The sequence below is a fragment of the Podarcis tiliguerta genome, assembly GCF_965153285.1.
Source record: "Podarcis tiliguerta genome assembly, chromosome: 1".
NCBI lineage: Eukaryota > Metazoa > Chordata > Lepidosauria > Squamata > Lacertidae > Podarcis > Podarcis tiliguerta.
In genome coordinates this window covers 125,396,812-125,424,374 of record NC_139534.1, presented here as the reverse complement: position 1 = coordinate 125,424,374, position 27,563 = coordinate 125,396,812, and the positions used below count along the sequence as shown (strand labels likewise).

General features: G+C 45.1%; 1 protein-coding gene across 1 annotated transcript in view; it reads right to left on the bottom strand.

Moving 5' to 3' along the window:
- Window positions 1–27,563, bottom strand: part of KCNH5 (potassium voltage-gated channel subfamily H member 5) — a 182,363-nt gene that overhangs the window by 23,086 nt on the left and 131,714 nt on the right. The window contains exon 10 of the mRNA XM_083434865.1: window positions 10,202–10,398. Coding sequence (XP_083290991.1) covers window positions 10,202–10,398 — 197 coding nt within the window. The remainder of the gene's footprint in view (window positions 1–10,201; window positions 10,399–27,563) is intronic.

Genomic DNA, 27,563 nt, shown 5'->3' with positions numbered 1-27,563 from the left:
TTATTTCTTAACTTTGGGCTGAAAAAATAGGGGTCGTCTTATACACGGAAAAATATGGTATATCCTATCCTAGTTTTATGCACATCCCCACAGAGTTACAGTTCTAGCATACGACTTGGAAGAGAGAACCGTGACATGAAGCAACTGCAGAGAGCTTTCTGCACTCAACCCTGTTAGAAAAAACACAGTTACCAGGGCAGCTGTTTACCAGCTCCATCTGGTATGCAGGCTGAGACCCTACCTGCCTGCGGACTGCCTCACCAGAGTGGTGCATGCTCTGGTTATCTCCCCCTTGGACCACTGCAATGTGCTATAAGTGGGGCTACCTTTGAAGGTGACCCGGAAACTACAACTAACCCAGAACGCGGCAGCTAGACTGGTGACTGGGAGCGGCCACCGAGACCATATAACACCAGTCTTGAAAGACCTACATTGGCTCCCAGTACGTTTCCGAGCACAATTCAAAGTGTTGGTGCTGACCTTTAAAGCCCTAAACAGCCTCAGTCCAGTATACCTGAAGGAGCGTCTCCACCCCCATCATTCTGCCAGGACGCTGAGGTCCAGCACCGAGGGCCTTCTGGCGGTTCCCTCACTGCGAGAAGCCAAGTTACAGGGAACCAGGCAGAGGGCCTTCTCGGTAGTGGCGCCCGCCCTATGGAACGCCCTCCCACCAGATGTCAAAGAGAACAACAACTACCAGACTTTTAGAAGACATCTGAAGGCAGCCCTGTTTAGGGAAGCTTTTAATGTTTGATGTATTACAGTATTTTAATATTTTTTTGGAAGCCGCCCAGAGTGGCTGGGGAAGCCCAGCCAGATGGGCGGGGTATAAATAATAAAATTATTATTATTATTATTATTATTATTATTATTATTATTATTATTATTACCAGAACTTTGTAACGAAGAACTACAGCCCAAGTTTGCTTTTTTTCTTCTCCCTCCCAACCCCTTTTCCTTTCTTGTCATGTCTTTTGGAATGCAAACCCCACAGCAGGGACTGCCTCATTATTGGTTATTGTGAGCTGCCTTTGGGGACAGCAGCTAAAACAGCAGGGGAAGAAAAGTGCAAGTAAATAAATAATTTGCCAGTTAAGCCCTTCAAGCCTGCAGCTTTAAATACGGCTCGTGGATGCATCTCACTTTGTTGCTCTTACAAAGGATCTCTTTTATTGGCAGCGCTGTGCCCCTGGGCGGCTCTATGTAAATAATTAACAATCACAATCAGGATGCTTTCTCTTTTTTTCAGTAGTTAACGAAGACCCACACATGCTTTGCAAAGGTTAATCACCAGGAGCAAACTGGATGGCAGAGAAGGGACTTGGCAATAACTGAGACTCAAATAAAGACATCCCCCCAAGCATTGTGCGCTGAAAACAATGACATTTTAGAACATTAAAAAAAAAATCCTTCAAGGGCTGCTGAGAGGTGAGCAAAAATGAAACAACATTGATTCTTGTCAAATATAGCTTCTCCATAATCGAGCAGAACTGCGCCTGCAGTAGCTCAGTTGCCTGCAAAATACATTCTCTGGAACATGGGCAGTCAACATGCTCCCCTCCAAGAATGGCTGAACTGCAACACTCAGGGGCCCTGGCCATTGTCAAGGCTACCTGGGGTTGGTGGGAATTGTAGTACAACAGGGATGTCCAACTGGTCGACCGCGATCAACAGATATATCCCCGGACAATCAGTGTCGATCACGGGATCCCTCTGTATTGGCGGAAGTGAAAAGCAATGCAAGAAAATTCCCCATCTCCTTCCTCTGCCCCTGTGTTAGTCTGTAGCGTTAAATGGTATAGAAAACGAAAGTAGTCGTCAGCACTGCATCGTAATAATAATAATAATAATAATAATAATAATAATAATAATAATATATTATTTATATCCTGCCCATCTGGTTGAGTTTCCCCAGCCACTCTGGGCGGCTCCCAATCAAGTGTTAAAAACAATACAGCATTAAATATTAAAAACGTCCAAGAACAGGGCTGCCTTCAGATGTCTTTTAAAGATAGCATAGCTGCTTATTTGCTTCACATCTGAAGGGAGGGTGTTCCACAGGGTGGGCGCCACTACCGAGAAGGCCCTCTGTCTGGTTTCCTGTAACCTCACTTCTCACAATGAGAAGACCCTCGGCGCTGGATCTCAGTGTCCGGGCTGAACGGTGGGGGTGGAGACACTCCTTCAGGTATACAGGACCGAGGCCGTATTGTTGTTTTAGGTGAGCAATTTCCCTCTCCTAAAAGAAGTCAACAACTTTGGCTCCCCCCCCCAAAAAAGATCAACAACTTCCCCTCCCCTCCAAAGGTCAGTAACTTAAAGGTAAAGGTAAAGGGACCCGTGACCGTTAGGTCCAGTCGTGACCGACTCTGGGGTTGCGGCGCTCATCTCGCTTTACTGGCCGAGGGAGCCGGTGTACAGCTTCCGGGTCATGTGGCCAGTATGACTAAGCCGCTTCTGGCGAACCAGAGCAGCGCACGGAAACGACGTTTACCTTCCCGCCAGAGTGTTACCTATTTATCTACTTGCACTTTGATGTGCTTTCAAACTGCTAGGTTGGCACGATGTTATAGGGCATACATGTGTGCTATAATGGGCTAAGGCAACTTTACATGGCAACTGTAGGACTCAGAAACCCTTCGCAAGGACATTAATGGAGGGCATTAATTCTGGTCGGTTTGCAAGGTTAGGTGACACTGTGTGAAAGCAAGTCCCAGTGCATTTTCCCGTCGCTTTACTTATCACCCCCCCCCCCGGTTTGTTGCACAAGACCCCCCTATCAACTACAACTGCACAACCTGAATTTGCCATTATGTGACTGAATCCTCCTATAAAATAAAAAGGTAAAGGTAAATGACCCCTGACAGTTAAGTCCCATCGTGAACGACTCTGGGGATGCGGTGCTCATCTCACTTTACTGGATGAAGGAGCCGACGTTTGTCCGCAGACCAGTTTCCCGGGTCCTCACTATTTTTTCTGGAGTCCTCACTATCACGCCATAAACACCTACAGCTTCAGAATCAGGCAACAGTCCTTTAAGAACACAGGATGCTTTTCAGGTGGTCAGAGGCAACAGAAGGACTAGACCAACCAGCTTTAACAAGGCCTCATTGCTCTGCTGAAGCAACATTTCCCCTTACCTTTCACAGGGTGCTGTCCAGGGTCCTAACCAACCTGGATGTAACTCTTCCCTGCCAGTAAGTGCTTCTGGTGCAGTTAGCTTCTCCCGAGCCTCAAGCCATGGTGGGACAGAACATGTCCCACCTAAGCTGCATTGGCCTTGTATACCCGAAGGAGCCTCTCCACCCCCATCGTTCTGCTCGGACACTGAGGTCCAGCTCCGAGGACCTTCTGGTGGTTCCCTCATCGTGAGAAGTGAAGTTACAGGGAACCAGGCAGAGGGCTTTCTTGGTGGTGGTGCCCACCCTGTGGAACAGCCTCCCACCAGATGTCAAGGAAATAAACAACTATCTGACTTTCAGAAGACATCTGAAGGCAGCCCTGTATAGGGAAGTTGTTGTTGTTAAATTTTTTATTTTTATTTTGACAAAGTAATAGTAATAAATGAATAAGAATAAAAATGTGCACCCCACCCCCAATACCATTCCATTGTAACTATCCAACCTCCAGAAATTTCAACACCTCTTGCGATGCTTTAACCCCTTTCTGTTTCAACTGTACAAATTCTACAAACACCCTCCATATCTCCTCAAAATCATTTCTCCCTCATATTTCCTGTCTTGCCTTAATGGCACATGTTAATTTATAATTAATAGCAATATCCCACACCTCTTTATACTATTTTATATTCTGCTTGCCCCTTCCACTTCCGAAATATAATAACTTGTGCAGCTGCCAATAAATATGTGAGCAAGTCCTTCACAGCCTGTGAACCTTCCAGTCCATCGTAAATTGATAATAATGCTACCTTTGATAGGGAAGTTTTAAACGGCTGATGTTTTATTGCGTTTTTAATATTCTTTTGAGAGCTGCCCAGAGTGGCTCAGTCAGATGGGTGGCTAATAATATTTATATCCTGCCCGTCTGGCTGGGTTGCCCCAGCTACTCTGGGTGGCTCTCAACAGAATTAAAAGCACAATAGAACATCAAACATTAAAAACATTCGATAATAATAATATTAGTAATAACAACAACAACAACAACAACAACAACAGTAGCAGCACTGCACACATTTCCAGTCCTTATCTCTAACAGCTGCAAGAGCAAATAACTGTTTGAGAACAAAAAGTATTGACAGTAGCAAATTGGGTCCCTGGAAAAGGTTCAAAGTCAGGCAGGTCTAGAACATGTCACTGAATCTTTCCCCTCAAGATGGGCACATTCAAACCAGAGCTGAGAAACCAGCCAGCGTTTCTATTGCTGCTGTTCGGCAGAGTCTCTTTGCCATCATTTGAACTAAAAAATAAAAAATGCAGTGTGTAATTTATTTTGTCATTATGTGCTCTTGCCTTGTGGAGCAAGCTGCAAAAGAATCACAAGAGAAATCACACTGGAGCTAATTTGATGTTGCAGAGACACGACTACCAGAATGCAGGTGGTGAGGTGTGCTAGTTCCAAAAACAAGCTAATGGTGCTGCGTAGCGACATACGCAGCAAAAATGAGCTTGTGGAAGAATGAAGGAACCTTAGCCATTAGAAAAAAAATTGTAAAAGCCATATGATGTCTCTCGTCTCCCCTGATTTTCCTTCTCTCTAAGGGCCCAGGTCTAAGCTCAGGAAGCAGATGGTTATATGAAGGCAGATCATAGGTCAACACTAATCTCCATATTGTCTGAGCAGCTCCCATGCTAGGGATCGTTAGGAAAGGGATCGTTAGGGATGGAACTGAAAATCATGGAATCTTAGAGTTGGGAGGGACCCAAGGGTCATCTAGTCCAACCCCCTGCAATGCAGGAATAAAAAATAAAACTGCTGATATCCTAATGCTGTTATGCAAATCTAGGGTGCAACCACATTTAGAACACAGTCATACCTCTTCTTATGTTTGGTTCAGGTTATGTCCCACTGCGACCCGGAAGTACCAGAAAGGGTTACTTCCGGGTTTCGCCACTCACGCATGCGCAGACACCCAAAATGACATCACGCGCATGCGCAGAAGCAGCAAATTGCAACCCGCGTCTGCGCAGACACGGGTTGCGTTCCTTTCAGGTTGTGAACGGGGCTGTGGAAGGGATCCATCTGTTCGCAACCAGAGGTACCACTGTACTGTGTGCTGTTCTGGCTGCCTCACCTCAAAAAGGATACTGCAAAGTTGGGAAAGGGCAGGCAAAGCGATCAAGAGACTGCCCCATTAAGAAAGGTTGCAGCATTTGGGACTTTTTAGCTAAAGCGTAGGCTCCCTCGGCCTATAGAGAGAGATGAACACGCAACCCCAGAGTCGTCCGTGACTGGACCTAATGGTCAGGGGTACCTTTACCCAGTAGTGATGTATGGAAGTGAGAGCTGGACCATCAAGAAGGCTGATCGCTGAAGACTTGATGCTTTTGAATTCTGGTGCTGGAGGAGACTCTTGAGAGTCCCATGGACTGCAAGAAGATCAAACCTATCCATTCTGAAGGAAATCAGCCCTGAGTGCTCACTGGAAGGACAGATCCTGAAGCTGAGGCTCCAAGACTTTGGCCACCTCATGAGAAGAGAAGACTCACTGGAAAAGCCCTGATGTTGGGAAAGATGGAGGGCACAAGGAGAAGGGGACGACTAAGGACGAGATGGTTGGATAGTGTTCTCGAAGCTACCAACATGAGTTTGACCAAACTGAGGGAGGCAGTGGAAGACAGGAGTGCCTGGTGTGCTCTGGTCCATGGGGTCACGAAGAGCCGGACACGACTAAACGACTAAACAACAACAACAACCTTTACCTTTACCTAGGCATGATCAAGCTCCATAGACTCATGCATGTAGATAGAGTAGATAGAGAAAAGTCCCCCCCCCCTCCCTCATAACATTGGAACTCATGGCAATCCAATGAAGCTGATTGCAAAGCTATTAGTGGTTGCTTATTGGCCTGAGGCCTTTGGTTCTTCCGGAGCCCTGCTTGTAAACTTCTTGGTTTGTTGGTTTCCAGTCTGACCACTATATTGAAGATCAAAATATTGGAATTAAATGTGGCACACACGTTCAGGGTGCAAGGCTGTATTTCAAGGAGGAGGGGTGAGGTAAAATGCAAATATGCAACCTTTTGCTTGAGACATTAGAATGAAGGCGGCCTATTCAACTTCCATCGCTCCTCGCCATTGGCCGTGGCGGTTGGGACTGATGGGAGCTGTAGTCCAATGACATCTGGAGAAGTCGTCACCTGACTTTTTCTGACCCAGAATCCACTCTTCTCACCCAAGCATGCATTTGGGGACTCCTTTCTGAATCTTTTCCTGTGGCGGTAGTCCTCCTGATGCAACCCACTTTGGATCAGGCCATTTGTTGAATTTAACATTTATATCCCACCTTTTCCTCCCAAGAGCTCATGATTCTCCACGCCCCCATTTCAGCCTCACGACAACCCTGTCAGGTAGGGTTGGCTGAGTGGGGATTCGAACCTTGGTCTCTCAAGTCACAGTCCAACACTCTAACCATTACAACACTACTGGTGGTATAGTCCCAGCCCACAAGCTGAAGTCCAGTAATCTAGAGGAAGTGACCCTATACTTAATGGATGGTGTGGTTCTTCTGTTGGGAATCTGTATATGTGCAGCTACACACACAGAGTCAAGAAGGGTTTGGCCGACAGCCAAGGCAATGTAAAGGAGTAAGTCTGCCTGGTGATACAGAGGCATGGAGACAGCTCCCTGATTGGTCAAGCTCTCTCATGGGAATAATGATTAATGGCCCACTAACTGGAATGTTCCTGCCAACCTAGCAGTTCGAAAGCACGTCAAAGTGCAAGTAGATAAATAGGTACTACTCCGGTGGGAAGGTAAACGGCGTTTCCGTGTGCTGCTCTGGTTCACCAGAAGTGGCTTAGTCATGCTGGCCACATGACCCGGAAGCTGTCTGCAGACAAACGCCTCGGCCTATAGAGCGAGATGAACACGCAACCCCAGAGTCGTCCACAACTGGACCTAATGGTCAGGGGTCCCTTTACCTAACTGGAATGTGTGTCAGTGTACGAGTTTGAGTTCAGGAGTTGTGAGTCATGTATGAGAGAGCAAGTTAAAGATCCGTGTCCTGTTCTGTTCCTGTAAATAGTCCACTGTATATAATAAACACCTAACTACAAGTTCCTGGTTCCTGCTTCATCCATCCTGTCTGCCGCCAAGTTGCCAATTGCTTTTGTGGATTCTGTGTTTACTCTGCTAGGTCTGGCTAAGGTCCTGGAACTAGTCAGAAAGTTGTGAAACAGCAATAGGTTTTGCCAATATCTTCCACCTTTTTGGAATTACACCTAGTGCTCTGCAGACGTTAATTCATAGGTACCACCGATACATCTGTGTATTAATATGGGGATTGCATTACAGCGTACTCTAATATTTGGAGGGGGTTTTTGTTTTGTTTTGCCTGCTACAAACTTCTTCATCTCATGATAAAAAAGTAGAGCTACAGAGAAAAGAGAAATTCATTCCAGCCATAAGAGCGCCAGAGTTAATGCTCCATAAATCTATTCATCACAATTATGAGATTTCTTCATGCAGATAACATTTATATGACCTTCATTAATATGGTTTTAGGAACACCCACATAAAAAAAAAGAACATTCCCCCCCCTCCAGCTACATAAAAATGAAGGCATCTCCGAACCCAGTCCCAAAGGCGTATTGTTAATAGCTAATTCATGTGTAGATATTGTATTATTTCCACGGAGGCTAATTGACAGGGAGATCTGCGGCTTGACTACAAAATAAACAGAAAGGCACCCTTTTTTGACACACTCTCTGTTCTTAAGGCAGCTCTGAGCCTATTCATGGGTATATACATATTTTCTTATACAGGGTGAGTCTTTTAAAAGAGGCCCCGTGGAACATGTGTCTCTGTATCCACAGGGCCTATTTTAAATGACTCACCCTGAATAATAATAATAATAATAATAATAATAATAATAATAATAATAAAAATAAATATTATTTATACCTCGCCCTCCCCGATCAGAGCCGGGCTCAGGGCAGCTAACACCAGTAAAATTACAGTAAATGGGGGGGGGGGGAACCAATTTAAGGTTAAAATGCAATTTAAAATGCAGCCTCATTTTAAAAGTAGCCCATAGCTCAAAACCGTAAGGGGAGGGAAACATAAGGGTCAGACTGATTCCAAACCAAAGGTCAGGTGGAACCGCTCTGTATTGCAGGCCCTGCAGAAAGATGTCAAGTCCCGCAGGGCCCTAGTCGCTTGTGACAGAGTGTTCCACCAAGTCGGGGCCAGTACTGAAAAGGCCGTGGCCCTAGTTGAGACCATCTATCCACCTTGTGACCTGGGACCTCCAAAATGTTCTCATTTGTAGACCTTAATGTCCTCCGTGGGGCATACCAGGAGAAGCGGTCCTGTAGGTACGTGGGTCCTAGGCTGTTGCAGTTTTAGGGGGTTGAGTGTCCTATTATAGAGATGACCATCCTCTTGTGGCATCCTCTTGTGGCATACCAGGAGAGGTGGTCCCGTAGGTATAAAGATTTGGATTGCATGATCCCCAGATAAGCTAGAGGCACACAGCCCAAAAACCGAAGGGCTGTTTCAAACTCATTTGTGACCTTTGATCTTCCTCCCCCCATAGCTTCCGGCCATGTGCATCTTTCCTATAGGAAGCCATCAGTTCTCTGCAGAGCTACCACCATGCAATGCTCTACAAGGACTGTGGTTGAGAGCTCACACCTGGGCAGTAATGTGTTCTCAGGTTCTGGACTGACCCCGCCCACTCGTATTATTCTCAGGATCTCCCTGGGAAAGAAGCACCTATGCAAGGCTTCCTGGTTGTGTTGGGACTCTGCCTGGAATCTTAACTGTCTCTAAAGTCCCACCCCCTCCCTGGAGAATGAAGTTGGTGGAATATGCAGAGATGGACAAATTGACTGGGAAAATAAGGAACCAACGCGATCAGAGATTTCCCGAGGACTGGAATAAATTTACAGAATATATCAAAAATGTATGTGAGGAGCAACTAACGCTTGTTGGTTTTCAAGAAGCTTTGTGAAAAAGACTGATTGAAATGTTGCTTGAATGATAGGATAAGATTAAGATTGGTAAAGTGCAATATAAATTTAAGAAATGTGAGTAGTAGTGATAATATGGAGAATTGTCAGATAGGCTGAGGGAAGTTCAAAAGATGTATATGTATAAGGCAAATGTTAAATATGGATGGAATGTATATTGGAAATCGAATAAAAATTAATTATAAAAAATAAAATAAAGTCTCACCCCCTCCCTATTACCTTGTACTTGACTGTAACACAGTATGCATTGATGACATGGTTGAATAAAAAAGCAAATAAAATCTTTAAAAACAAACAAGCAAAAAACAAAAACCCAACTGTCTTCCAAGTTGGTCCACATTTGCTCCTTGACTATTGTCAAGGAGGCAACTGCTTATTTATTTTGGATAACTCATTCTGCAGTTGTTAATCATCATGAGCTCTAAATACAATAGAAGCTACTAAAGATCTAGATATTCTATCCTGGGCAGGGTAGTATCTGGGGTGTTTTAGACATTGCCACACACTTGCAGCTCTATCTTTGTCAATCTAAGGACTAGAAACTTGCTTTAAAAGTAGTAGTAGTAGAAACTATGATACTTAGGATGCTGCGTCTAATACAAAATCATCCTCTGTGACATGATTATGGGACTGCAGGCTGTCTAACCCTAATTCACCAAATTACAGCTCAGAGGACCATTCTGCAACATGCTCTCAGGATACATTTTATTAAAAATTCTTGAAATATCAGAAATCTGCTCCACATTCATTGGGGCTACCTCTGTTTTATGGAATAGCTTCTCCGTTGAGTTAGGAGACACACCCATGATTTGTGCTTTCCAGAAACAATTGAAGACATCCTCCCCCAACACATTTTCTCCTGCCAGGTGAAAATATATGTGCCTTAAGTGTTCATTTTGCATTGCTGTTAAACCTATCTTGACTGTGTGTGGCATTCGTGTTTTCAGTAGTATTCATAGCTGTCTTACCATAGGTTTGCAAATTTCCTTGAGACACATGCGATCTGTAAATGAATGCCTAACCATCAAAATCAAAACGCCGATATCTTACCCGTTTCCTCAGGTTGCAGGTGAGTGTGAGATTCCTGGAGAAAGAGTTTGCAAAAGCTGTATAAAAGTCCAGGACTTTCAGCAAGGCTTCCCGCTTGATAATGTGCAAATCGCAGTAGGTCAGGGCCCGCACATTGGCGCAGGCGTGGGCCAGAGTGGTCTCCTTCCAGAAGATGTCACCAAACACATCACCTTTACCTGGAAAAGCAGCGGGGAAAGTTCAGTTAAAACATGCCTGGTTTCATGAGCCCCACAGAGCTGTTGGAATCGGGTTTGGACTGGCAGTATCCGTCAGAAGAAGACGAAGAAATAAAGGGTTGAAGGTGAGAACCTGGGTTCAGGGGGGGGGGTCTCCCCTTTGCACCCTGATTTTACCCCCTTTGGAAGGGGGAGCAGAGGCACTTTTACAACACCTCTGCAGAGCAGAGCGGGACAGTTGTGACTTCAACATTATCATTATCAATATTATTATTATTATTTATACCCGCCCAGTGTAAGGTAGTCTCTGTGGGAGTATATTGTATTTAATTATGGGGTATCAGAGTTTTTAGGGGGCTAACTAGGCTGGGATAGCTGGGATAGCAGGTTTGTTGGTTTTTGAATGTCTGATGTAGATTTTTTTCAATTTTGTTTTTCTGTATGAGACAATGACAATGAAGATTATCCTATCGTATTGTATCTTGCTGGGTTTCCCCAGCCACTCTGGGTGGCTCCCAACAGGAGATTAAAAATACATTAAAACATCAGTCATTAAAAAACTTCCCTATACAGGGCTGCCTTCAGATGTCTTCTAAACATCAGATAGTTGTTTATTTCTTTGACATCTGATGGATGGGCGTTCCACAGGGCAGGTGCCACTACGGAGAAGGCCCTCTGCCTGTAACCTCACTTCTCGCAATGAGGGAACTGCCAGAAGGCCCTTGGCGCTGGACCTCAGTGTCCGGGTTGAACGATGGGAGTGGAGACGCTCCTTCAGGTATACTGGGCCGAGGCCCAGGTTTAAGAAAACATTTGCATTAATGCAGAGATGCTGGCAAATATTGGACCTGACACATCCACAGCTATTCTAAAGATACATAGGATGCACACAGCCCTGAAAATAAATATTTATGGGAGCTTCTTGCAGAAACCGGAATAGGTTTCACCTCATTTAATTCACCAACTGCTACATTAAAAATAGCCACTGTTCCAAAGTTGTGCAGAGTGGCAAACTGCAGAGAAGGCATCTGTTATATCCCCACCCTCCCTTTAATTCGACGACTGCCAAAAGGGAAATGATGGGTCCTCATTTGTACTCAAGGGAAACCGAGGCAAGAAAAAGCACCGCCATGCCACGGCTTTTGGTTTCGGTGTTAAAACCTACAACATCATGAATAAAGGGATGCTACGACAGGGTTCTCCTGCCCTGGGTCATGCGAGGGAAGAATCTGGATTCAAAGAACATTCTGTCTCGTGGGGGTTTTAGCGCTACAGCGAAACGTATCTGGAAGCCTAGGGCAAAAACTAGGCTATGCAAGGACACTCCTCACTCAACTGCAAGCCACACCTATTCCCGGCTCCTTTTTCCTTGCACAAGAAAATAAGAACTTCAGAAGAGATGCTGGACCAAGTGAGTGGCCCAACTAGTCCGGCATCTTGTTCTTACATTAGTAAACTAGATGCCTGTGGAAAACCCTCTCCAGCAGCACCTGAGTTTGAGAACCCTCCACCCTCCTGCGGTTTCCAGCAAACCCCCCCCCCCCCAAAAAAAACCCAGACTTCAGTAGCTCTAGATAAATCCCTTTTTCTTCTTATATAACTATTAAAAGCCCTTTTAAACATACTGTGCAAGCAGAACATTTAATTCAGTCTGGCATCAGACCGTCTCCCGATAACCTCCAATGTGCTTGACTGTCGACCGGTTAATGAATTAAATGAATTTAGAAACACCCGTACCCCATTCTTCAACCAGAAAGGCTCCCAGAGTGGCTGGCCTACAATCACTTAAAACAAGATAGTCCCACGAACTTAAAACCAAAAAGACACATGCAAGTGGGTGAAGGAGGAAGGAGTGAAGGTGGCGGAAGCAGAGCCAGGCACCAGTTATTAAACTGTAGTTCTTAAAATCCACAGCTGGCGTGGAAAGAGTTCATGGGAAGGAGGTTCCTGATAGAGCTGGTCTTTTGGCAACGCTGAGGGAATGAGCCCTGCTTCTCATCTCTCACTGAGAAAATAAATGCACTTCCTCCCCTGTTTTGTTTGTTTGTTTGCAAGGTGCAGACTGGTCAGGCCAAAGAGCTAGGAGGTTTTTCAGAGCAAGATGGAGCCTAGCTCTGGGCTGAAATGCTTCCTGCATGTTTGCACCCCAGTTCGCAGGCTTCACAGCATCTTGATGGGACCAGCTTGGGGAAAACTGGTCTGCTCGGATTGGCTCTCAGACCTGAGTCATAGAATCACAGAATCATAGAGCTGGAAGAGACACGGGGGCCTTCTCGGTGGTGGCGCCCGCCCTGTGGAACGCCCTCCCATCAGATGTCAAGGAAATAAACAGCTATCTGACTTTTAGAAGACATATGAAAGCGGCCCTGTTTAGGGAGGTTTTTTAATGTTTGATGTTCTGTTCTGTTTTTAATCTGTTGGGAGCCGCCCAGAGTGGCTGGGCCACCCAGCCCATAGCTGTCAACCTTCCCTTTTTTGGTGGGAAATTCCCTTATTCCAGCGCTGCTTCCTGCTGCTATCCCGGATTGTTAGATATCCCGTAGACTGTCCCCTGGACAGGTGAGGGTGCTGATCGTTTATTTTTGAGGCTGCTGATCCCTTATTTTCAAATATGAAAGTTGACAGCTATGACCCAGCCAGATGGGTGGGGTATAAGTAATAAATTATTATTATAATATTATTATTATCATATAGTCCAACCCCTGGCAGTGCAGGGTGCTTCCAAGCCCTGTTTGAAGGTGCCTGAGATTATCCCTGGCACATCCAGCCTTCAGCATTGAACTAGCTAACATAATACAAGTGGCAGAGTACTTTGCTGTTCATTCCCAGCAACAGGATACCAGGGTTCATGAATCTAAATCAATCTGCATTCATTTGGGTTCTTTAAATTTGTTTGTGGGCTTTGCAGCTACTGCTGATATAATACATTTTATAGGAACATTCTAGATGGATCTTTTTGAAAGGATTTAATAGCTTTTTGGTGGGGGGGGGGAGGGAGGAACACAGGGAATTGGGAATAAAATAATCCCACTAATGATTTTTTAGATAACAACATGGCAGAAAGTCAATGTCTGTCTTGCTGAGTGCGCTGCTAATGGATGGCTTACATGGTGTACTGCTTTAACATTTATTTATTTATGGTAGTTAAAATTATTCTCCCATTGGTTAAGTGCTCTTCTTGCTCATAAGCGCGGCGTAACGAAACCTGCTAAAATGTCCTTCTTTTCATGGTCTGCTGTTTCAAGATGTACTTGCTTAGTCGTTGAATGTTTTTCTTTTGAAATCCATAATAACAAAGCTTACTAAAAGGTGAGGCCACTTATTCGCAAGTAACTCCTGTTTTCTACATCTGTCTAGAAACTCTCTCTCTCTGTGTGTGTGTGTGTGTATGTGTGTGTAGTTAAATAACAGAAAATTGATTATAAGAAACCAAGCTTGTAAACACCCACTTGCCTACTCACCCATGGTGGGGAAAAATTGGTTCCAGGTGATCAACAGAGAAGTTTCTTTAACCCAGATAAGCATCTTCACCAATAACTTACATGGTATGATTCTGCTAGCAACTTTTGTAAGCCTTTATTCATGTCCTGCATTCGTTCAATTGTTGAGCCTATGGAGCTCTATAAAAGGCACTTCCCAGACCCAAACTTATTTAGTTTAGGCAAGGTGCCTTCAAAACATACTTTGGGACCACACCTGTGAGCCATCTAGCCCAGGTGTGGGGAACCTGTAACCGTCCAGATGTTAATCTCACCATCCCTGACCGGTGACCATGCTGGTACAGAGTAATGGGAGTTGGGAATCCAAATGCACATGGAGGGCCACAGGTTCCTCATCCCTAAAACAGAACCCCTATATTTAAGGAAATAACAAAATCCAAATTAAAAAGGGGACATGGCCAAAGAAGGAGATAAAGGTAAAGGTAAAGGGACCCCCGAGCATCAGGTCCAGTCGTGGCCGACTCTGGGGTTGCGGCGCTCATCTCGCTTTATTGGCCGAGGGAGCTGGCATACAGCTTCCGGGTCCTGTGGCCGTCATGACTAAGCTGCTTCTGGCGAACCAGAGCAGTGCACGGAAACACCGTTTACCTTCCCGCTGGGGTGGTACCTATTTATCTACTTGCACTGTGACTTGCTTTCGAACTGCTAGGTTGGCAGGAGCAGGGACCGAGCAACGGGAGCTCACCCCGTTGCGGAGATTTGAACCGCTGACCTTCTGATCGGCAAGTTCTACACTCTGTGGTTTAACCCACAGCGCCACCCGCGTCCCTTTAAAGAAGGAGATGGGTCTGCATAAAAACACAGTTATGGAATGCACACAGATCTCCTGCCACCTTTTCTTGCAAAAAAATGGGGTGGGCGTTAGCTTCATGGTTAGCTTCACCAGATATCATCCAAGTGTCTAGACAGGTTTATTTATGCAGGAGTCACAGAGCTATTTGATTTCAATAACGTTCTGGCGTGTTTTAAGCAAAGCAGGATCAAAACAGCTGCCTGGCTGTTAGAACCCTGTACGTATGTCAGAAGAACATCTTTGCCAAAGCAGTAGGGTCCCGAGGGATGGGATGGTAGCATTGTATGATCTTGTGTTCAAGGAACATCTGAGTAAGCAGTTCAAAGCCCTCTTCTGAACTTGCCATCTTTCAACTACTTTTGGAGAAAGGTAGACTGGTTCGACTGCACTATCATATTCTAGGCATACTGTGACCTAAAAAAAAACCCCAACCCTCTGAAAACATCACTTTGCACAAAGGTAACCCAGACCTGAATTTTGTAAGTTAACAATAAAAGAAATGTCTTACGCTCTGCTGGTATTGTCTGTTCTGGACGGTAGTGGCTCTCTAAGGTCCCAGGGGAGGCACTTTTCCCAGCTCTGCCAGCTAAGATTGTTTTGCATCAATGCGCGAGGGATTGAATATGGGATTTTCTGCCACCAAAGCATGTGCTATGGCCCCCCCTCCAAGCCACATCGGTTCACTGAACTAGTTACAAAATTGCCAAACTACACCTGAAAGTAGTTCCCATAATTCCTGGGTGAACTAAAGGTGAATTAAGTTCATTTGGAGCAGAACTTTGAGTTATTTCTAGTTCATCTTCATTCCCTGTTTCCAAAGCAGGAGGACGCTTAGCTTTCATTTTCATTTTTTATATTAAGAAAATGTCAACGGCACACCTATAAAGAAAGTTAGCAAACAAAATGTGGAGGCTATGTTCTATGGTTTATTAGGCAGATATGGAAGCACTGCTGTTGCTAAAGTTGCTTAGTAATTTAATCACTGCTGCTAGGCAATCAGAAAGAAAGAGTGTGAGTTATATCTTGTATCTTCCCTGGAAGAAATTCTCTTCCAACTGGAACAGCTTTTGAAGTACAGTGGTACCTCGTGTTTCATACGCTTCAGGTTACAGACACTGCTAACCCAGAAATAGTACCTCGGGTTAATAACTTTGCTTCAGGATAAGAACAGAAATTGTGCGGCGGCGGTGCAGCAGCAGTGGGAGGCCCCATTAGCTAAAGTGGTACCTTAGGTTAAGAACAGTTTCAGGTTAAGAACGGACCTCTGGAACGAATTAAGTACGTAACCAGAGGTACCACTGTATAAAAATAGGAAGAATGTGGTTCCCTGATTTACTTTTGGACACTATCCTTTAGCAATAAGCTTGTAAAATTCCAAATGCTGGGTACAGGAGATGACGCATGACCTTTTAATGTACCAAAAAGTTCATCTAAATGAATTTTAACTAATCTGGTTCATTTTGGGAAAGGACAAAGTGGAAGAAGAAGAAGAAGAAGAAGAAGAAGAAGAAGAAGAAGAAGAAGAAGAGTAGTAGTTTGGATTTGATATCCCACCTTTCACTCCCTTTAAGGAGTCTCAAAGCGGCTCACATTCTCCTTTCCCTTCCTCCCCCACAACAAACACTCTGTGAGGTGAGGGGGCTGAGAGACTTCAGAGAAGTGTGACTGGCCCAAGGTCACCCAGCAGCTGCATGCGGAGGAGCGGGGAAGCGAACCCGGTTCCCCAGATTACGAGACTACCGCTCTTAACCACTACACCACACTGGCTCGTTAGTTCCTTTTTGGGCAGGATGAACAAGACTTAGAACAGGTTCCTTTTTCAAATGAACTTTCCAAAGTATTGAACCCTACTCATTAGTGTCAGGCATGACTAACAATGCAAATAGTTGTGGGTAGAGGATAGGGATTGGTCTACTGTCTGCTGTTACTGCAAGGTGGCAGACTCCAGACGGGTAGTCATGTTGAGTCTGCTGTAGCAAATGCAACAAGGAGACTTTGTGGCACTTGTTATTTCTCATCCCTCAGCATTCAGAATTTTACAAGCTGCTTTGCTATAGGACAAGGTCCAAAAGTAAATCAGCTGAGGAGACCCACAGAAATTGTCTGTGCTATGACGTTTCTGTCCAGTTGCTGTTCCCTTTCCTTCTGAATGTCACTTGAGATTAAAATTGTATCCAGCTCCCATCAGCCCAGCCAGCCTGGCCAATGGTTATGGATGATGTGAGTTTCAGTCCAACAGCATCTGGAGGACCATGGGTTCCTTATCCCTGATTCAAATATCTCTGAAGGACAGCAGTAGAGTATGTTTCTTCTAGGAAGAAGAAGAGAAGAAGAAGAAGAGTCTGGATTTGATATCCCGCCTTTCACTCCCTTTAAGGAGTCTCAAAGCGGCTAACATTCTCCTTTCCCTTCCTCCCCCACAACAAACACTCTGTGAGGTGAGTGGGGCTGAGAGACTTCAAAGAAGTGTGACTGGCCCAAGGTCACCCAGCAGCTGCATGTGGAGGAGCGGAGACGCGAACCCGGTTCACCAGATTACGAGACTACCACTCTTAACCACTACACCACACTGGCTCTCGAAGCCAACATTAACATTTTCCCCAAACCCTAGACCAGCCTTTCCCAACCTGCAGCTTTCCAGACATTTTGGACCACAACTCCCATCATCCCTGGCCATTGGCCATCCTAGCTGAAGCTGAAGGGAGTTGCAGTTGAAGACATCTGGAGGGGCACCCAGGTGAAAAAGGATGCCCTAAACGCGACCAAATCCATCTCAAGCTAAACGGTGCCAAGTTTTGCCACTTTATAAGAAAGAAAGATGGAACGGAGCTGTTTTGTGCAGCAAAGTGAGTTCTAAACTCCCCTAGCAGGAAAAGGAACACAGCAAGGACACCAGCATATATTACTTGATGTTATTGCAGGCTGTCCCCCCCCCCCAAATGCTTGCTGAGCTGGTGATTAACTGCCTTGTCGTTTATTACGAAGTTGGTCAGTTCCAGCAGATACAAGGTTGCATTTGGTCCTGCTTCCAAGCACAGCAATATGTTTTCCTCATTCAAACATATTTTGTTTTTGAGGGGATTTTGGAGTTGTTTGTGTGTGTTTTTCAAGCTGAAGATTAATGAAGGAAAAGGATGGGACAGATTTATGAATGAACACATCTGAGATAGCCATGGGCTAGGAACAGGTTGATCTGTCCATACCTAGTTGCAGGTAGGGCTGTAAGAGGCTCCTGTCTCAAAGTGTGAAGAGCTGCTTGGCATTATTGTAGACCAGTGGGCAGCCAAAATGGTGCCCTCCAAATGTTGATGAACTCTAGCTGCCATCATCCCTGATCTTTGGCAATGTTGTCTTAGGCTGATAGGAATTGGAGGGTACCATGTTGGCTACCCCAGCACAAGCAAGACTGCTAGGTGGACCAATTGTTCGGCTTCCTATCATTTGGTACCTTCATCTGAACAATAGTTGTGATGGGGTTGGTCTAGTTGACCCTTCCAAGTATACAGTTCTATGTTTTAATGTATTTTAAATCTTTTGTTGGAAGCCGCCCAGAGTGGCTGGGGAAACCCAGCCAGATGGGTGGGGTATAAATAAATAAATTATTATTATTATTATTATTATTATTATTATTATTATTGATTTATGGCAACATACTCCCTTTGAGTACTCAGTTTTCATGACTGACACAAACACCACAACCCAACTTGATGCCATCCAGATGTTGGATTCCTACTCCCATCATCTCTGACCACTGGCTGAATTGTCGTTCTAAGCATCTGAAGGAACCCAGGTTGAGAAAGGCTAGTGCAGACAATATGAATTAGATGAGGGTGAAGATCTTGAGGAATCATAAAATCACAGAGTTGGAAGGGTTCCCCAGGCTCATTTAGTCCGACCCCCCGCATTGCAGGAATCTCAGCTAAAGCATCCATGACAGATGGCCATCCAACCTCTGCTTAATAACCTCCAAGGAACCTCCAAAGGAGCCTCCACAACCTCCCAAGGGAGACCGTCCCACTGTCAAACAGCTCTTACTGTCAGAAAGCTCTTCCTGATGTTTAGGCGGAATCTCCTTTCTTGTAACTTGAAGCTACCGGTTTGGGTCCTACCCTACAGAGCAGGAAAAAACAAGCTTGCTGCAATTTCCATGTGACAACCTTTTAGATATTTGAAGATGACTATCCTGTCTCTTCTCAGTTTCCTCTTTCCCAGGCTAAACATACCCAGCTCCTTTAAGCATTCCTCATAAGGATCTCCAGACATTAATGGATGTGAACTCTCATCAGCCCTAGCTGCCATGGTCAACGGCCAGAGATGATGGAACTCGTGGTCAAACAACCAACATCTGGGTAGCAACAGGTTCCATATCCCTGCTTTACAGGAAAAGTCACAGAAACTTTACTGGAAGACATAGATTCCACTTAAACTGCCTCACAGCTAAATCTGGTGCCATAGATATTAGACCAGCAGTCATTTAACGAGGAAGATACAGCATTCTTGGGGAAATAAAATGTTGACGAAGGAATCTTAATGGCACATCAGTTAGCTGTCATTAAAGAAGACTTAGCTCTGTGGGACTCATTGTGAATTATTTACTTCTTATGCTCATTTCTGCAGGGCTTGTTGCCAAAGCAGTTGCCACTTTAGGTACAGAAAACTCGCTCAATGTTACCCCGTAAAACAAATGAAACAAAAACATAGTTAAGCCTCACACTCAAATCAAGTTTTTTTAAGAAGAGAGATGAGAGGAGCAGCACATCTCCAAGTTGTTATCCCCGTAGCCTATTTGGCATCTGGGCGCCTCCCCCAGCTTCGCAATTAATGGCCCCAATTCTCTCTCCCACCTTTCCTTGTCTTTATACTTTCCTGGGCAACCAGCTGGGAGCTACTGACAGCATCCTGACAGCTGCCTGCCCTCTGCCCCAATCTACAATTCTAGGATTCGTTTGGAGCACACCATGACTGCTTAAAGTGGTGTAGGAGTGCTTTAAATGTCTAGTGCAAATGGGGCCTCAGTGTCATTGGGGCCAAATCTGGCTACATAGCATTGTGATGCCATCACATTCCCTTCAGCATCCCTGCTTGCTTGGGATGATATTTTTTAGGAAAGAAAAAGAAGCCCTAAACCAGCAGGGGCAAGAAGACGCAGCCAATAAAGGAAAAAATATATCACTGAATGAGACGGGGGTGGCGGGGGGAGAGGATCAACATTATTAAGGGCCTTTCCCAAGAAAAAACCATGCATATACAGTGGTACCTCGGGTTAAGTACTTAATTCGTTCTGGAGGTCTGTTCTTAACCTGAAACTGTTCTTAACCTGAAGCACCACTTTAGCTAATGGGGCCTCCTGCTGTCGCCACACGATTTCTGTTCACATCCTGAAGCAAAGTTCTTAACCCGAGGTACTATTTCTGGGTTAGCAGAGTCTGTAACCTGAAGTACCACTGTAATGTAGAGAGGGTAAAGGTAAAGGGACCCCTGACCATTAGGTCCAGTAGCGGACGACTCTGGGGTTGCGGCGCTCATCTCGCTTTACTGGCTGAGGGAGCCGACGTACAGCTTCCGGGTCATGTGGCCAGCATGTCGAAGCTGCTTCTGGCGAACCAGAGCAGCGCATGGAAATGCCATTTACCTTCCCGCTGGAGTGGGACCTATTTATCTACTTGCACTTGACGTGCTTTCGAACTGCTAGGTTGGCAGGAGCAGGGACCGAGCAACGGGAGCTCACCCCGTCATGGGGATTTGAACCGCTGACCTTCTGATCGGCAAGTCATAGGCTCTGTGGTTTAACCCACAGTGTCACCCGTGTCCCTATGTAGCGAGGATAGGTAAAGGTAAAGGTACCCCTGCCCATATGGGCCAGTCTTGACAGACTCTAGGGTTGTGCGCCCATCTCACTCAAGAGGCCGGGGGCCAGCGCTGTCCGGAGACACTTCCGGGTCACGTGGCCAGCGTGACATCGCTGCTCTGGCGAGCCAGAGCCACACACGGAACACCGTTTACCTTCCCGCTAGTAAGCGGTCCCTATTTATCTACTTGCCCCCGGGAGTGCTTTCGAACTGCTAGGTTGGCAGGCACTGGGACCGAGCAACGGGAGCGCTCTCCGCCGCGGGGATTTGAACCGCCGACCTTTCAATCGGCAAGCCCTAGGCGCTGAGGCTTTTACCCACAGCGCCACCCGCGTCCCTTGTAGCGAGGATAGAGAGTGACTAATTTCAGTGTTGGAAAGCCTTAAAATTCCACTTTCGAACTAATGCATGGTCTTCTTGCCTTCTGCTTGAACTGCTCAATGTGGGGCAGATTCATGGAAGGCAGAGAGAACGGTTTTCTCTGACATCGCATGCATGGTAGCTATCAGGAGGGAAGGCTTTTGCATATTCATCTGGCATAGTTTCTCTTCCACACTTGCAAAAGAAAAAAGAAAATGCCACCTTCTCTGTGTTGTTTGGAGGAAAACGGGCACGATTAATCACAGCTTTCTCCTGCTAAATGGTCTGCCAAAGTACATGAGGAAAAGGCCTTAGTCAGACTCTCCCCGTTCAATTCCCTCTGAGCGAGATTTATATCTCCTCTCGGCTTCTACGTTGCACCATAAACGTAACTAATGCCCAGAACGGCTTGCCCGTGACGATGGGAAAAAAGAATGAAAGGCACTTACAGTAATTAAAGCTGCGTGCCTTGAACTCGGGGCAGGCCCAAATCCTCCAAGTAACTCAAGGCATGGAACGCATACTGAGTTTGCAAAACGCAAGAGAGCAGCAGCAGCAAAAAGAGAGAGCTACTGCTATTCTAGGCTGCGTCAACAGTAGTACAGTGGTGCCTCGCAAGATGAAATTAATTCATTCTGTGAGTTTTTTCGCCTTGTGAATTTTTCGTCTTGCGAAGCACGGTTTCCCATAGGAAATGCATTGGCGGTTTCCCATAGGAATGTATTGACGGTTTTAAGAAAAAGGCGCAAGATGTTTTCGTCTTGCGAAGCAAGCCCATAGGGAAATTCGTCTTGCAAAGCATAGAGGAGGGAGAAAGGTTGTTTTCTGCTGCTCCAGAGAAGCGGACACGGAGCAATGGATCCAAACTACAAGAAAGAAGATTCCACCTAAACATTAGGAAGAACTTCCTGACAGTAAGAGCTGTTTGACAGTGGAATTTGCTGCCAAGGAGTGTGGTGGAGTCTCCTTCTTTGGAGGTCTTTAAGCAGAGGCTTGACAACCATATGTCAGGAGTGCTCTGATGGTGTTTCCTGCTTGGCAGGGGGTTGGACTCGATGGCCCTTGTGGTCTCTTCCAACTCTATGATTCTATGATTCTATAAAGCAACTCCAAAAAAAAACCAACCTCTTTCGTCTTGCGAGTTTTTCGTCTTGCGAGGCATTCGTCTTGCGAGGTACCACTGTATCCAGATCAAGGGAGGTAATAGCATAACTCTATTCTGCCTTGGTCAGACCACACCTGGGATACTGTGTCCAGTTCTGGGTACCTACCCTGGATTCTCCATCCCCCCCCCCCATCAATTCACAGAGGAACTGGCAACATAGGAATAGCATCTTGGCACAGCACAGGATCAAATCCTCCAGCTTACCGGCTGGTAAGCAAAAAATTCAGTCATGTGTGGTGCTGCTTTGGGGGCAGAAAGAAGGAGAGATCAGGTGGGAAAGGAATCCCCACCACCTTCTCCCACAAATATGTAGCTGCCTGGTAACTCCCTTCCTTTTTGCAATTTCTCCTTCCCATCCATGCCTGCTTCTCATACCTTCCAACATTTCTCCAATGATCAACATTTCTCCAACATTTCTCCATCATCATCGTCACCATCATTTTATTGTTTGTAGCCCACCCTCTGTTTGGGTTGCCCCAGCCACTCTGGGCAGTTTCTCACACAGTAAACCATTAAACATTAAAAAAAAACTTCCCTATCTTCAGATGTCTGCTAAAGGTTGTGCAATGGTACATTGGTTCTTGAGCTTAATCTGTTCTGGGAATCCATTCGACTCTTGGAACCGTTCAAAAACCAAGGCGCAGCTTCCGATTGGCTGCACTCAATTGGAAGCTGCCATCGGACGTTCGGCTTCCGAATAACGTTCACAAACAGGAACACTTACTTCCAGGTTTGCAGCATTCAGGAGCCGATTTGTTCAACAACTAAGCCATTCGGGAACCAAGGTACCACTGTATAGTTATTTATCTCCTTGGCTTGGAGGTTGCATAACTCCATACCCTCCAACATTTCTGCACTGAAAATAGGGATGTCCTAAGGAAAAATGAGACATCACCTTGCCAACAAAGACCCGTATAGTTAAAGCTATGGTTTTTCCAGTAGTGATGTATGGAAGTGAGAGCTGGACCATAAAGAAGGCTGATCGCCGAAGAATGGATGCATTTGAATTATGGTGCTGGAGGAGACTCTTGAGAGTCCCATGGACTGCAAGAAGATCAAACCTCTCCATTCTGAAGGAAATCAGCCCTGAGTGCTCCACTAGAAGGACAGATCCTGAAGCTGAGGCTCCAATACTTTGGCCACCTCATGAGAAGAGAAGACTCCCTGGAAAAGACCCTGATGTTGGGAAAGATGGAGGGCACAAGGAGAAGGGGACGACAGAGGACGAGATGGTTGGACAGTGTTCTCGAAGCTCCCAACATGAGTTTGACCAAACTGCAAGAGGCAGTGGAAGACAGGAGTCCCTGGCATGCTCTGGTCCATGGGGTCACAAAGAGTCAAACACGACTAAACAACAACAACAAGGAAAAATGAGACATTCCGGGATCAAATCAGAAACCAGGGCAGCTTCTGTAAAACTGGGACTGCCCCTGGAAATAGGGACACTTGAAGGGTCTAGCTTCTTCCTATGTCCTGCCCTCTAGCAGCCCCAGACCACTCTGGGCTACCCAACCCATGCCAATCCAGGGCTATCTCAACCTAGCCCAGATCCCCCCAATTCAGCCCAATTTGTTTGGGGCTTCGGGACTCAGCTGAATCCGGTTCACAGGCTTAGTTTCTAGATAACTGAGTCAATTACATTTGGAGTGGGAAACCATTCCCCCAAAGAGCACATTATTTTAATGAATGTGAGATTTTTATTCACAGTATTTCCCATCTCTTATAATAACACCGTCACCAAGGGCAAATACGCATGCCTGTTTTGCCGCATCTTCCCTGCTAATACTTCATGAATTGCTTGTTAGTAAGTGACATTTTATGTGCCAGATACCACCTGGGTGCCAATTTAAAAGCAAGCTCCCCAGTGCTGGATTGGAAAGGTTTAGAAGTTTGCATCGTGTTCTGTGCTTCTTGTGCGACATCAATCTGCAGGTCTCTGTTCTGTATTTTGACATAAAATGGATTATTGGCCCAACAGTAAAAAACACACACACCGCAAACCTTGTTGTATATAGCAGGGAAATAAACTGGCCAGGGAGCCCAGCTCCATTTTGCAAGCAGTGGATCAGAACTAGTTAATTGGCAAAACAAAAGAAAATACCTTTCCTGATTCCAGATGAAAGGAACTGCAAACACTGTTATCGGGGCAAATGCAAATCTCCTTATGCTGTAATTCTTGTTTAGACATCATCCCAGTTTTGTTTACAACATCACTGAACCTAGTGAGATGAGATTGTTTGCGTGCCTGAGATTTGCTCTGCAAAAGCAGACATTGCAGAAAAAGCTACCAGTAAAGTAATGGCCTTGACAACATAGGGGCATTCCCAGTTCCAGGGTGAAAATTACCCCCATTTTTCAGGGAGAGTAAAGAGTAGGAATGGGGTGGGTGGGAATTAATGTGCTTTGATTTTTATACTAATGTATCTAATGCAGACTTTCCAAACTAATATATGAAATGAAGCACCCAGAAATTCACACTTCTCTGAATTTTGTGATGCAGTTGTCCAAAAATTGCATACAGAAGTGTTTATACTGGGGGAAAGCATCCACAAAATGCTTATAGCGGTGAACACAAATGCATTGCATTAGGGGAAATTGCTGGCAAACGTGCATAGTCTGCAAAATTGTGTACAAATTGCATGCATTTGGAGGCATGAAAACTCAATTTTTTGTGCAGACTTACAGAAAAAGAAAAGAAAATCAAACTGATGCTGAAATAGGGAGAAGTGAAATCATGATGGGGAGAATCAAATTTACAACTTTTCCAAATATAAAACACTTCCACTCTTGTACAGGGTGTTGCTCGGGAATTCTAAACCCTCCCCCAAAAAGAACCAGCACAGTTTTGGAATCAGTGGAGTTTTAAAAGGTTCAGTTCACCATCTTGATTCGACATGGCATCCAATCGCAGCCAAACATTGACCAAAAATCTTCTCGTCTCAGGAGTCATGCAAATTTGGTTATGATAGTTTGAGAGTTGTCCAGACAAGCGACTTTCCAACACACACACACACACACACACACACACACAACTTTTAAAACCATTCATATGTTAAATCTCTAAATAGTGTAGGAAAATGCAAACAGTAAAACAGTATTATGGGGGGAAATGAGATAAAAACTGGAATTGGTTTGTAACAGGGGTCCTAACAGATAAAGAATCTGGAAGGGAAATATATATATATATATATATATTTGCAAGATGTTTATATCAAAGAATAGATTGTGTTTCACATATTCGTCTCTGGGTGCACACATCTCTGTGTATATCTTAAAGGGTTTAACACTGGTGGGCAAAGCTCCAGAACAATATTATCTGAGCCTGATGAGCTGAGGGATGCACTCTGTGAACATGGTTCCCTAGGGAGGACAACACTTCATTACCACCACATTAGAGATCTGTTACGATAGCCAAGTATACTACATATTTAACTTTACTGCTAAATTAAAGCAAGAGGAGGGAAGAAACCAACACCTATTTTGTTAATTTTCCTTTGTTGATTCTAATATCGTTTTGCAGCTAGTATTCACGCGGCTAGAAAATTATGTCAAATTACTAGAAATCAGCAACTAATTTCCAGACACCCGGCTGACCCTGTTCCTGCTGTTTTTCCTAGCTCTGAAAGTCACACTGTTGTTTTAAATCTGCTATCGTAAGTGCACCAAGGAACTCCTTGCTTAGATATCTTTAGAAAAGGATTGGACAGACTTGGGGAGCAAAGGGATGATAAACAGTTCTTAGAAATGCTGGCTAAATGGAGCCTCCATATTCAAGCACAGTATACCTTTGATAATCGGATGCCACACAAAATACAAGACTATCAGAACAGCAGCTGGGACAGAGCAACGGGAGCTCACCCCATTACAGGGATTCACAGAAGAGGGCGCTGTGGTCTAAACCACTGAGCCTCTTGGGCTTGCTGATCGGAAGGTTGGCAGTTCGAATCCACGCAACGGGGTGAGCTCCCATTGCTCTGTCCCATCTCCTGCCAACCTAGCAGTTCGAAAGCACACCAGTGCAAGTAGATAAATAGGTACCGCTGTGGCAGGAAGGGAAACGGCATTTACGTGCGCTCTGGCTTCCATCACGGTGTTCTGTTGCGCCAGAAGCAGTTTAGTCATTCTGGCCACATGACCTGGAAAAGCCGTCTGTGGACAAATGCTGGCTCCCTTAGCCTGAAAGCGAGATGAGCGCCACAACCCCATAGTCACCTTTGGCTGGACTTAACCGTCCAGGTGTTCTTTACTTTTACCTTTAACCGACAGTACGCAACTTCTAACCCCACTTCTTTTTGCTTAATAAAACTTTTCTTGTTTGTTTGATCGACTCATGCTTGAGACTCTAATCTCTAAATTTTCCCTCATACAAGTCCCTCACACGATAGCCCGTGGTAAATTGTAGAAATTTGCGTAATTGGCATACAGTGAGGTGTGTGAGCTATACAGAATTGGGGGCAGTTAGTGGGGTGAGTCCACCACACTATTTATTGGTGGTAAAAGGTGGATCCACTACACCTGCCAAGTGCCCTGGGGAAAAACCAGGACATCCCATTTTTTTCACACAAGATTGTAGTGGCCATTTTGGGTGCCAAGCTCTCATGCTATGCTCTCGCCCTGTGGGGTGGGGGAGAAAGAGAGGCACAGGTCACATGACCCACCTGGGAGCGCATCCCGGAAGATGCGCATCTTGGTTTGAGTCTCCAAAAGTTGGACAGTATGGCCAGGGCCGCATTTAGGTTTGATGAGGCCCTAAGCTACTGAAGGTAATGGGGCCCTTTATATGTCCAGCTGTCCTTTGTCAACAACCAATTGTGGCTGTTTTTTGTGTTGAACATATGCTATATGGTAATTTATGGACCTAATGGGTATCTAAAGCCATTTGCACATAACAAAATACAGTGGTACTTCTGGTTAAGTACTTAATTCATTCCAGAGGTCCATTCTTAACCTGAAACTGTTCTTAACCTGAGGTACCACTTTAGCTAATGGGGCCTCCTGCTGCTGCCACGCCGCTGGAGCACGATTTCTGTTCTCATCCTGAAGCAAAGTTCTTAACCCGAGGTACTATTTCTGGGTTAGCGGAGTCTGTAACCTGAGGTACCACTGTATGTATTTTATCGAAGTAATTGATATAGAAATGAGCAAACCAGTGGTAATTTAGGGAGCAGGCTAGCAGGTGGGGCCCATTACTTACATCATAGGAGCCTACACAACAAAAACATTGTTGCTGTATATAGGTTTATTTTATTTGTTTTTTATCTTATATTTTGGAAATGTACATCCAGTTTTTTCCCCTTTAATTTTTTTGCCCCCCCCCCCAAGAGAGTGGAGCCCTAAGCTATAGCTTGTTTAGCCATAGCTGTCAACGTTTCCCTTTTTTAAAGGGAAATTCCCTTATTCTGAATAGGATTCCTCAGAAGAAAAGGGAAAAGTTGACAGCTATGTGTTTAGCCTATATGTAAATCCAGCACTGGGTATGGCAGCCATCAATAGCCCTA